The sequence below is a fragment of the Oncorhynchus clarkii genome, chromosome 24 (assembly GCF_045791955.1).
Source record: "Oncorhynchus clarkii lewisi isolate Uvic-CL-2024 chromosome 24, UVic_Ocla_1.0, whole genome shotgun sequence".
NCBI lineage: Eukaryota > Metazoa > Chordata > Actinopteri > Salmoniformes > Salmonidae > Oncorhynchus > Oncorhynchus clarkii.
This window is the reverse complement of record NC_092170.1, coordinates 14,848,789-14,861,728: the sequence shown is the minus strand read 5'-3', so window position 1 is coordinate 14,861,728 and position 12,940 is coordinate 14,848,789. Positions and strand designations below refer to the sequence as shown.

The following is a 12,940-nucleotide window of genomic DNA, read 5'->3' as shown; positions in this document are numbered from 1 at the left end:
TGGCAAACTTTTTGCTGTTTTTTTTTTACATCACACATGAGGTTGCATCCCCGGGCTTTCGTAATTCCCTCCTTCCTAAAAAGGAACTTCCCCAAAGTTATTTGTGATGTCAGGAAGAGCATTATGCAATTATTTCATAAAAAATGAGATGGTATTTTTTGCGATCGAAACTGAAAACTAGTCTCATTTCCCCTGACAATATATAGAGATTGTAGTGTAATCATCCCCATCAGAAGCACAAGCATAACATTCAACATGAAGCTGTTACTGAGCCTCCTTGGTGAGTTCCTTTCAGTCTACTTTAAGAGATTACAGACAATTATTTATGTGTATAGATGATCATTGATCATTGATTGATTGACAGAATGATCACTGGATTTATTTTTGGTTATTTTAATGATTAATGGTCATTTATTGTTTCAGTTGTTTCGACACTACCTAAATGGGCTGTACCACAAGGTATGTGTTAAGTACACTACTCTCTGGCTACATTTACACTTTTTGACCAATTATTGGCAAAATATCTGATCTGATTGGTGAAAAATGCTAAATAGTGGCAAAGGACCCAAATTGGGCTGCCTGTGTAAACGCAGCCTCTGAGATTCAAATCCTTCTCTTCAAACCAGTTTTGTCTTGTATAATGGCAACATATGAAATACAGTATGTATTTCCCGAGTGGCGCAGCGGTCTAAGGCACTGCATCTCAGTGCTAGAGGCATCACTACAGACCCTGGTTTGATTCCAGGCTGTATCGCATCCGGCCGTGATTGGGAGTACCGTAAGGCGGCACACAATTGGTTTGGCTGGGGTAGGCCGTCATTGTAAATAAGGATTTCTTATTAATTGACTAGCCTAATTAAATAAAGGTTAAATAAAAATACATGTAAATTGTCTATGTTCATGAGTTGAGTTACGTAATAGTTATACACTACTGAACATTAGCTGTATTTTGTAATGGTAGGTGACCATGTAAATAAGACTTAAGTTACCATTTATGCTCAGAAATTATGCTTAAGTCTCTCTAGTAGGCTGCGTTTACACAGGCAGCCCAATTCTGATATTTCTTTTCACTAATTGGTCTTTTGAGCAATCGGATCAGCTCTGAAAAAGATCTGATGTGAAAAGATCTTATGTGATTGGTCAAAAGACCAATTAGTGGGGGGCCTCCCGGGTAGCGTAGTAGTACCATAAGACTTTGGGTTCGCGCCGAGGCTCTGTCGTAACCGGCCGCGACCGGGAGGTCCGTGGGGCGATGCACAATTAGCCTAGCGTCGTCCGGGTTAGGGAGGGTTTGGCCGGTAGGGATGTCCTTCTCTCACCGCCACCAGCGACTCCTGTGGCGGGCCTTAACCAAGGTTGCCAGGTGCACGGTGTTTCCTCCGACACATTGGTGCGGCTGGCTTCCGGGTTGGATGCGCGCTGTTACAGGAGTTGTAGCGATGAGACAAGATAGTAGCTACTAAAAAAATTGGATACCACAAAATTGGGGAGAAATTAAAGACCAATTAGTGGAAAGAAATGTCAGACTTGGGCTGCCTGTGTAAACGCAGCCATAGTAATCTACTCAAAATGTCAGAAAGACTTACCTGTCAACATTTCTTCAAGTTCTCCCCATGAGGGCTCCGCTGACAGCCGTGGCTGAGCTAGTTAATGGGGGACCCCGGATCTTCTCAGGGGAGAGAGTACGTCTGAAGTGCAGTGTTCCTGGGAAAGTGTCGGCCGAGTGGAGGTACCAGTGGTTCAGGGGGGGAGAGCAGCTCCAGGAGTCTGAGTACTTTGTCCTATGGAAGGCCAGGCCACAGCAGAGTGGGAAGTATTACTGCCAGGGCCTGAGAACCACATGGATAAGCACACAACACACCCTCCACAGCCTGCCTATAGAAATAGAGGTGGACGGTAAGAGAACCCATATGAATATTGAGCCGTGATGACATCTATACTGAACAAAAATATAAATGCAACATGCAACAATTTCAACATTTTTACTGAGTTACATATAAGAAAATCAGTAAATTTAAATAAATTCATTAGGCCCTAGTCTACGGATTTCACACAACTGAAAGGGGGCGCAGCCATGGGTGGGCCTGGGCACTTGGGAGCCAGGCCCACCCAGTGGGGAGCCAGGCACAGGCCCAGCCAATCAGAATGAGTTTTTCCACACAAAAGGTCTTTATTACAGACAGAAATACTCCTCAGTTTCATCATCTGTCTGGTTGGCTGGTCTCAGACGATCCCACAGGTGAGGAAAACAGATGTGGAGGTCCTGGGTTGGCGAGGTCACATGTGGTCTGCGGTTGTAAGGCCTGTTGGACATACTGCCAAATTCTCTAAAACATTAAATTCTCTGGCAACAGCTCAGGCACATGTCAAAACTGCACATTTTAGGTTGGCCTTTTCTGGTCCCCAGCACAAGGTGCACATGTGTAGTGATTATGCTGTTTAATCAGCTTCTTGATATGCCACACCTGTCAGGTGGATGGATTGTCAAAGGAGAAATGCACATTTGATATAAATAAGCTTTTTGTGCATATGGAACATTTCTGGAATGTTTTATTTAAGCTCGTGAAACATGGACCAACGCTTTATATGTTGCGTTTATATTTTTGTTCAGTGTAGTTTGGTTGACCTTCTGTTAGCAGTCTGTATTAGACGACTCCTTTCTTGTTGTCACACCAAACATGTGTGACAATAGCAAAAGAAGCAGAAACAGACTAAGTTATACCTCTAGCACACCAGACCATAGAGGGTACCTGTCAACAGGCCAGACAGGGACTACACCATCCCGTTAATTAAAATGACTTACAACTCTTTGCCCAGGTGGGTGGGCCATCCTGCAGGCCCCGCCCCTGCCCATGCTGGTTGGAGAGACAATGACCCTGATGTGTCGTGTTCGTGGCAACCCTAGACTGACTGAGGTCATACTCTACAAGGACGGGGTGGAGCTTCAGAGACAGTCTGGACCAGAGCTGTGTGTCACTAACCTTACCCTGCAACACCACGGATCCTATTGGTGCAGAGCATCCTGGGATGGACGGAGGCAAACCAACTCTGTGATCTCAGTGGCTGCTTCGGTGTCCATCATAGGTGAGGTTGATAGCCAGGTGTGGTTTGTCATTTTGAGTTTGTGTAGGATGAGGAATCAGATTTCGAATTAGATTTGCCCTCATCATTCCATTATCATCACTATCACATCATATTTAATGGTAATTGAATAGCAGTAGGTATGTGAGAAATACTTTTCAGTATTAATGCTCTGTATTCTCCCCTGTAGAGGTTCTGACAGAACCCATGTTGGAGATTGTGCCCAATGACCCTCTGATCCATAAAGACCGTATGCTCCTGGTGTGTCATGTTCAACTGAACGCCCGTGAGCCCGTTTCACACATCCACTACTACTTCTACCAGGACGGGTTGAGTCTGGGGCTTGCCTCTTCCCAGGACAGAGTCACAGTACTGAGGGACTCAGGCCGGTACTGGTGCAAAGCCAGCATTCCTACTCTGGGGCTGAAGAGGCTCAGCGAGCCCGTACCTTATGGGCGAGTGACAGGTGAACACTCAGAACACACGAGAAACCAGAAAAAAATTGTAGTGATGCAGTCTCTCTTTAGGAGGATTCATAATGCTGACCAGTGGTGTTAGTTCAGCTAAACTTAGGGTATGGCAGGGAGGGGGGGACAGCTTCTCTCTGAGCAACGCTCCTCATGGTCCTGAAGCCAGCCAACCAACACGCTAAATAGCTGTTGCATTTTAATTGGGTTTGGAATGATTTTAGTAAATTTTTTGTAGCCTAGTTTAACATTTTTGGTCTTGAGCTAGGGTATGGTGCCAAAGGAGATGGCTGCCATTCTACGATTATGCTATTGTGTATGTTTTTTAAACATTATTTGTAACTTATTTTGTACAATGTTTCTGCCACCGTGTCTTATGACCGAAATTATCTTCTAGATATCAGGACAGCGATTACTCATCCCGTACTGGAGGAACACTTTTTCTACAACGAGTCAGACAGGAAGGTTTTACTTCATGCGCCTGACCAGGACCTCATGCCCGTCATTCGCAGGAGAAAGAGACGGAGGTATCGAGGACGAAGGTCCGGGTGCCTTGTAAGGATCCGTTGCCGAGAGAGTAATCTACCATTACCATCGATCCTATTAGCCAACGTACAATCAATCTAAAATAAAATAGACTAATTACGATCACGTATATCCTACCAACGGAACATTAAAAGCTGTAATATCTTATGTTTCACCGAGTCGTGGCTGAATGACGACATGAATAACACACAGCTGGTGGGTTTTAAGCTTTTTCAGCAGGATAGAACAGCGGCATCTGGTAAGACAAGGGGTGGGGGTCTATGTATATTTGTAAACAACAGCTGGTGTATGAAATCTAAGGAAGTCTCAAGGTTTTGCTCGCCTGAGTTAGAGTATCTCATGATAAGCTGAAGACCACACTATTTACCAAAAGAGTTTTCATCTGTATTTTTCATAGTTGTCTACATACCACCACAAACCAATGCTGGAACTAAGACCGCATTCAATGAGCTGAATATGGCCAAAAGCAAGCAGGAAAACACTCATCCAGAGGCAACGCTCCTAGTGGCCGGAGACTTTAATGCACGGAAACTCAAATCCGTTTTACCTAATTTCTACCAGCATGTTGAATGTGCAACCAGAGGGAAAAAAACTCTAGACCACCTTTATTCCGTACACAGAGACGCGTACAAAGCTCTCCCTTGCCCTCCATTTGAGCATAATTCTATCCTTCTGATTCCTGCTTATAAGCAAAAACTAATGAAGGAAGCATCAGTGACTCGGTCAATAAGAAAGTGGTCAGATGAAGCAGATGCTAAGCTACAGGAATGTTTTGCTAACACAGACTGAAATATGTTTTGTGATTCTTCCGATTGGCATTGAGGAGTACACAACATCAGATACTGGCTTTATCAATAGGTGCATCGAGGACGTGATCCCCACAGTGACTGTACATACATACACCAACCAGAAGCCATGGATTACAGGCAACATCCGCACTGAGCTAAAGGGTAGAGCTGCCGCTTTCAAGGTGCGGGACTCTAACCCGGAAGCTTATAAGAAATCCCGCTATACCCTCTGACAAAGCATCAAACAGGTAAAGTGTCTATACAGGACTAAGATTGAATCGTACTACACTGGTTCTGATGCTCGTCGCATGTAGCAAGGCTTGCAAACTATTACAGACTACAAAGGGAAGCACAGCCGCAAGCTGCTCAGTGACACGAGCCAACCAGACGAGCTAAATTACTTCTACGCTCGCTTCGATGCAAGCAATACTGAAGCATGCATGAGGGCATCAACTGTTCCAGACGACTGTGTGATCACACTCTCCGTAGCCGATGTGAGTAAGACCTTTAAACAGGTCAACATTCACAAGGCCGCAGGGCCAGATGGATTACCAGGATGTGTACTCCGAGCATGCGCTGACCAACTGGCAAGTGTCTTCACTGACATTTTCAACCTGTCCCTGACTGAGTCTGTAACCACCATAGTCCCTGTGCCCAAGAACACTAAGGTAACCTGCCTAAATGACTACCGACCCGTAGCACTCATGTCTGTAGCCAAAAGTACTTTGAAAGTCTGGTCATGGCTCACATCAACACCATTATCCCAGAAACCCTAGACCCACTCCAATTTGCATACCGCCCCAACAGATCCACAGATGATGCAATCTCTATTGCACTCAACACTGCCATTTCCAACCTGGACAAAAGGAACACCTATGTGAGAATGCTATTCATAGACTACAGCTCAGCGTTCAACACCATAGTGCCCTCAAAGCTCATCCCTAAGCTAAGGACCCTGGGACTAAACACCACCCGCTACAACTGGATTCAGGACTTCCTGACGGGCCGCCCCCAGGTGGTAAGGGTAGGTAACAACACATCCGCCATGCTGATCCTTAACATGGGGGCCCCTCAGGGGGGCGTGCTCAGACCCCTCCTGTACTCCCTGTTCACTCATGACTGCATGGCCAGGCACGACTCCAACATGATCATTAAGTTTGCCGATGACACAACAGCGGTAGGCCTGATCACCAACAACGATGAGACAGCCTATAGGGAGGAGGTCAGAGACCTGGCCGTGTGGTGCCAGGACAAGAACCTCTCCCTCAATGTGATCAAGACAAATGAGATGATTCTGGACTACAGGAAAAGGAGGACCGAGCACGCCCCCATTCTTATCGACGTGGATGCAGTGGAGCAGGTTGAGAGCTTCAAGTTCCTTGGTGTCCACATCACCAACAAACTACCAACCTCAGGAGATTGAAAAGATTTGGCATGTGTTCTCAGATCCTCAAAAAGTTATACAGGTCCTGACTGGTTGCATCACTGCCTGGTATGACAACTGCTCTGCCTCCAACCGACAAGGCACTACAGAGGGTAGTGCATACAGTCCAATACATCACTGGGGCCAAGCTTCCTGCCATCCAGGACCTCTATACCAGGCGGTGTCAGAGTAAGGCCCTAAAAATTGTCAAAGACTCCAGCCCCCCTAGTCATAGACTGTTCTCTCTGCTACCGCATGGCAAGTGGTACCGGAGCGCCTAGTCCAGGTCCAAAAGGCTTCTTCACTGCTTCTTCCCCCAAGCCATAATACTCCTGAACAGCTTATCAAAGGGCTACCCAGACCCCTCTTTTACGCTGCTGCTACTCTCTGTTTATTATCTATGCATAGTCACTTTAACTCTACCTACATGTACACTACTGTTCAAAAGTTTGAGGTCACTTAGAAATGTCCTTGTTTTTGAAAGAAAAGCACATTTTTTGTCCATTAAAATAACATCAACTTGATAGGAAATACAGTGTAGACATTGTTAATGTTGTAAATGGCTATTGTAGCTGGAAACTGAAGATTTTTCATGGAATATCTACATAGGCGTACAGAGGCCCATTATCACTAACCATCACTCCTGTGTTCCAATGGCACACTGTGTTAGCACAATTATGTTAGCATAGCTGAAAACTGTTGTTATAATTAAAGAAGCAATAAAACTGGCCTTCTTTAGACTAGCTGAGTATTTGGAGCATCAGCATTTGTGGGTTTGATTAAATCTCACAAGTCCTCAACAAGTCCTCAACTGGCAGCTTCATTAAATAGTACCCGCAAAACATCAACAGTGAAGAGGCAACTCAAGGATGCTGGCCTTCTTGGCAGAGTTGCAAAGAAAGAAACTGGCCAATAAAAAGAAAATATCAAGATGGGCAAAAGAACACAAACACTGGACAGAGGATGATTGAAAAAAAGTGTTATGGATGGACAAATCTAAGTTTGAAGTGTTCGGATCACAAAGAAGAGCATTCGTGAGGCTCAGATTTTTTTTTAAAGATGCTGGAGGAGTGCTTGACGCCATCTGTCAAGCATGTTGGAGGCAATGTGATGGTCTGGGGGTGCTTTGGTGGTGGTAAAGTGGGATATTTGTACAGGGTAAAAGGGATCTTGAAGAAGGAAGGCTATCACTCCATTTTGCAATGCCATGCCATACCCTGTGGACAGCTCTTATTGATTGGAGCCAATTTCCTCCTACAACAGGACAATGACCCAAAGCACATATCCAAACTAAAGTATGCAATAACTATTTAGGGAAGAAGCAGTCAGCTGGTATTCTGTCTATAAAGGATTGGCCAGCACAGTCACCGGATCTCAACCCTATTGAGCTGTTGTGGGAGCAACTTGACCGTATGGTACGTAAGAAGTGCCCATCAAGCCAATCCAACTTCAGGAAGCATGGGGTGAAATCTCTTCAGATTACCTCAACAAATTGACAACTAGAATGCCAAAGGTCTGCAAGGCCGTAATTGCTGCAAATGGAGGATTCTTTGACGAAAGCAAAGTTTGAAGGACACTATTATTTCAAATAAAAATCATTGTTTATAACCTTCTCATCGTCTTGACTATATTTCCTATTCATTTTGCAACTAATTTCATGTATGTTTTTATGGAAAACAAGGACATTTCTAAGTGACCCCAAACTTTTGAACGGTACTGTACATATTACTGTCACGTCCTGACCATAGAAAGCCTTTATTTTCTATGGTGGAGTAGGTCAGGGCGTGACTGGGGGAGTGTTCTAGTTGATTATTTCTGTGTAGTCTAGTTTTTGTATTTCTATGTTGGCCTGGTATGGTTCCCAATCAGAGGCAGCAGTCTATCGTTGTCTCTGATTGGGGATCATATTTAGGCAGCCTTTTCCCACCTGTTGTTTGTGGGATCTTGTTTTTGTATTGTTGCTTTTTGAGCCCTACAAGGCTGTACGCTCGTTTGTTTGTTTCTCTTTATTGTTTTGTTGCTGGATCACGTTTAAATAAATTATGATGAACCCAAACCACGCTGCGCCTTGGTCTACCCATTTCAACAAGCGTTACAATTACCTCGACTAACAATGCTTTAAGAAGTGAAGAAAAGTTAAATAGTAAAATAAGTAAAATAACAATAGCAAGGCTATATATATCAATGCGCATTGACTCTGTACCAGTACCCCCTGTATATAGCCTTGCTATTGTTATTTTACTGCTGCTGTTTAATTATTTGTCACTTTTATTTACGTAACACTTTTTTTTCTTCACTTCTTAAAGCATTGTTAGTTAAAGGCTTGTAAGAAAGCATTTCACTGTAAGGTCTGTTGTATTCGGCTCATGTGACATAATAAAATGTTATGTGCCATACTCTGACATACCCAACTGACACCCCTGATGCTGACTCTGTGTTAACAGGGATACATCAGGGACCAGCTGTCTCACTCCAACCCAGAGCTCCATCTCATCCAGATCCTATGAAAGGACCTCCTCAGACCACCACCTCTATCCAGCCTTCTGAGCCCCTTACCTTCCCCGAGGTATCCGGTGATTCTCCAAACACACTGGCCCCTGGTGTTGGTTCAGATGATGGAACAGTGGTGTGGAAGGACTTCTAAATTCCTTAAGAATTGTTAATTAATATGTTATTTGTCTTTTAGGTTGTGAATGAAACAATGAATTGTATTTTAACTGTCAATTGTAAGTTCAATGCAAATAATTTCAGTCAAAGTCAAACATCTACATATTGATTTTATTTCAAAAGTGTACAAAAGCTCATTTTCAAAAAGCTCATAATACAGCGATACGATGTACTGATTCCTTAACCTAACCTGGGAAACATTGTGTGATTAGTATTCCTCGAGTAATAAACATGAACTATTCCAGTGCTATCAGTCTTGCATTATTTTTCATTCTACCAGATTGACAGTCTTGTAAAGATGCCTATATGTTGATGGGTCTATAGAGGGAGTATGAAGAGAGATGGGGTGAGTGCTGCTGCCTCATATAAAGATGTTTTACAGTCCCTGGTACTGTGGTGGTATAGTGGGCTCCATTGTCATAACTTGTCTGTGTAGAGCAGGAGTACAGAGGGGCTGGTCTGTGGGGTACTGTATGGATGGTATGGAGGACTGCCAGTAGAGATTGTTTAGGTACTGTGGAGGTACAGTAGAGTTACAGTGTAGATTGTATTAGATATCAGATCGTTTGTCAGGGCTTGTCAGCGTAGAGCAGAAAGCCAGAGAACGTGCTGTCGTCCTCACTACTGGCATAGACACCGTTCCAGTCCCTCAGTGTCTCCAGCCATACCTGGTCCCCCACCGCCAGCTGCAACAGCACCAGGCTGGACGCTTGGTCGATGTCCTGGCCATAGAGAGAGTCCCGCGTCCGCACCTTCCTCACCCCATTGACTACCAGGGCGGCGCGCAGGGGCTTGTTCCGCACGGTTATGTGGTAGGAGAACACGTAGACCCCCCCGTGGGCACAGGTGAAGCTGTTGGAGGAGGAGTTGTAGTGGTTCTCTCCGTTATAGAAGACCTTGTCGAAGCGGACAGGAAAGCCCGATGGAGGGAAGGACTTGCTGGGAGAGAGGCCTACACTGAAAGCTGAGCGTTTCTGAATCACCCCGTTACCCTTTGCCCCTCTGATCCCCCGAGGGCCCCTGTCCCCTCTCATCCCAGGGGGGCCTCTGTCACCCTTTGGCCCAAACATCCCCCTCCCTCCCTGGGGTCCAGGCAGCCCTCGCACCCCTGGCTCACCTTGAGCCCCTGGGGGTCCTAGATCCCCCTGGTCGCCCGCCACACCAGGGGAGCCCTGCATGCCATCCACCCCAGGAAGACCCACCTGTCCCTGAATACCTGGAGGCCCAGGATCCCCTCTATCGCCCTTCAGTCCTCTCTCTCCAAATGTCCCACACTCTCCTTTGTCCCCCTTGTCCCCCTTCTGGTCTTGCACTCCAGCCAGCCCTGGGGGTCCTGTTGGGCCTTCCATTCCAGGTTCCCCTCTCTCACCCTTAGTCCCATTTTGGCTTTCACCCTTCTCCCCCTGGTTACCTTTGACACCAGGGGGCCCGCTGTCACCTTTTTCACCTTTGAAGCCAAATCCACCTGCAGGGCGCAGAGCACAGTGTAAGTGGACCATTTCAGCATCTAGGCCCAGACAGAATCTATGAGGACGACATGAATTGATTCTATGTTGATTTAATAACCAGTATATGGAGGCTTGAACAGGTACAGGTAGCCTTGTTTCATGATGTTCTATGTTGTACCAATCACATGCCTATATGTGTTAAAAGGAATGGCTTGTTACCTCTCTCTCCTGGTTTCCCTGGGTTACCTGGAGTTCCTGCCATTCCACGGTATCCTAGGTCACCTTTAACTCCTGGAAAAGGGAGATAGAAAACAAACAACTTTGAATAATCAATAAATCTACTGTTTGCTCACACGGCCAGTAAAGTGTACATATTTCTAATTTTAAAAAATGGTGTTGTGTTCACCTCTGTCTCCTTTTGGCCCCATAGTTCCATTTGAACCAGCCAGTCCAGAAAAGCCTCTGGGTCCTCGCTCCCCCTCTTCTCCAGGTGAACCTGTGAGAAAATTGTTTCATCAAGACATCAAAATCCATGGATCACCACTACAGCATACTGGTATTGTGAAATGTTCCTATGTTGTCATAGTGATTTCAATACCTGGTAGTCCTCTGTCCCCTTTTGGCCCTCGAGGGCCCCTCTCTGGTGGACAGCACTCACAAAAATTGAAGTAGCACTCGTTATAATCCATGGTGTAATTATCATGCCCAACACCAGGGGGCCCTGTGGTTTCAGTATAGTAATCCTGGTAGGCATCGCTGGGGTAGGTTGTGGTCTCTGTGGTAGCCAGAGGGTAGGGGTTCATGGGATCTGATTTCTCCACTGATTTCAGTGTCTTAGGGAGGATGGGGGTTAGGGGCTGCATGGTAATCTGGGGCTGCTCACGGTAAGGCATGGGCTTCTTGGTGTATTGGTACTTTGGCCGCTGGGTGGTCTTCGTCGATACGCTGGTCACTGTGAGTGACAGCACTGCCAAGAGTGCGGAGTGATAGGGGAGCATCCTTATGTTAAAGAAGGATCTAACGAGGGAGAAATTGAGAAATTGTCACTTCTTCTACACTGATGTAGCGTCACTGTATGTAAAAATACGACTTACTACAGCCTCTGCCAAGAGGTCTGGAGCTTTATGGCACAGGATATACTGAGTTTACCCTGCCACTGCATGGTTTTTGGTTCAAACCCAGCTGTGGTTGTTCTTCCTAAATCGCTACACTGCTCTGCATATGGGGAAATTACATTCGAGACTAGGATTGAGGGGAAACTTTGCTCCAATGACTTTAGTGAGGATCTCAGTAGCAGATTACTCAACTAAAGCCTTTTTCATGAGATGCTCACCTGTTCTGACCTGTAAAAAAAATAGATTTCAAAACGGATTATATTAGGTGTACATCCCACGTTAATATTTACAGTAGCTCAAAAGTAACGTTATTTCAACTCAGGGCAGTGGAACATTTGAGACCTAACAACAACAATCCTCCAAAAAAACATCTATAAAACATCTTATCAACTCTTCAGATAAATTAAGTTTGACCCCTTTCTTTTTTGCTCTCTTTTCAATCCATCTCTCTGTTGCAATATTCTTTGGAAGTCTGGTGTGAAGCGCTCTCGAGGTCATGTCACAGCATCTCAAATCGGGTTGAGGTCAGGACTGGGCCACTCCAGAAGGCATATTTTTTTCTGTTGAAGCCATTCTCTTGATTTACTTCTGTGTTTTGGGTTGTCCTGTTGCGTCACCCAACTTCTGTTGAGCTTCAATTGGCGGACAGATAGCCTAACATTCTCCTGAAAAATGTCTTGGTCGACAGAAAAATGAATTCCCAAGTCTATGATAGCAAGCTGTCCAGGCCCTGAGGCAGTAAACCAGCCCCAAACCATGACGCTCCTTCCACTATACTTTACAGTTGGGATGAGGTTTTGATGTTGGTGTGCCTTTTCTCTCCACAGATAATGTTGTGTGTTCCTTCCAAACAACTCAACTTTAGTTTAATCTGTTCACAGAATATTTAGCCAGAAGCGCTGTGGAACATCCAGGTGCACTTTTGCAAACTTCAGACATGCAGCAATGTTTTCTTTGGACAGCAGTGGCTTCTTCCGTGCTGTCCTCCCATGAACACCATTCTTGTTTAGTGTTTTAGGTATCGTAGACTCGTCAACAGAGATGTTAGCATGTTACAGAGTTTTCTGTAAGTCTTTAGCTCACACCCTAGGATTCTTCTTAACCTCATTGAGTATTCTGCGCTGTGCTCTTGCAGTCATCTTTGCAGGACGGCCACTCGTAGGGAGAGTACTGTAGCAACAGTGCTGAACTTTCTCCATTTATAGGCAAATTAATTGTCTTACCGTGGACTGATGAACATCAAGGCTTCTAGAGACACTTTTGTAACACTTTCCAGCTTTATGCAAGTCAACAATTCTTAATCTTAGGTCTTCTGAGATCTCTTTTTTGTTTGAGGCATGGTTCACATCAAGCAATTCTTCTTGTGTTTTTTATAGGGCAAGGCAGCTCTAAAAAAACATCTCCA

At 45.1% G+C, this 12,940-nt stretch overlaps 2 protein-coding genes across 2 annotated transcripts; one reads left to right on the top strand and one right to left on the bottom strand.

Annotated features, from left to right (window-relative positions):
• Positions 1-18: 18 nt before the first annotated feature.
• On the top strand, positions 19-9,225 carry LOC139382946 (high affinity immunoglobulin gamma Fc receptor I-like). The gene is made up of 6 exons (XM_071127220.1): positions 19-280; positions 424-459; positions 1,606-1,896; positions 2,818-3,084; positions 3,272-3,547; positions 8,750-9,225. Exons 1-6 carry the CDS (start codon positions 256-258, stop codon positions 8,947-8,949), a joined length of 1,095 nt encoding a protein of 364 aa, XP_070983321.1. The 5' UTR covers positions 19-255; the 3' UTR covers positions 8,950-9,225.
• Positions 9,226-9,541: 316 nt separating this feature from the next.
• On the bottom strand, positions 9,542-11,421 carry LOC139383032 (otolin 1b). The gene is made up of 4 exons (XM_071127325.1): positions 11,019-11,421; positions 10,827-10,916; positions 10,640-10,711; positions 9,542-10,437 (listed from the first exon to the last, which is right to left on the bottom strand). Exons 1-4 carry the CDS (start codon positions 11,416-11,418, stop codon positions 9,542-9,544), a joined length of 1,458 nt encoding a protein of 485 aa, XP_070983426.1. The 5' UTR covers positions 11,419-11,421.
• Between the last annotated feature and the right edge of the window lie 1,519 nt (positions 11,422-12,940).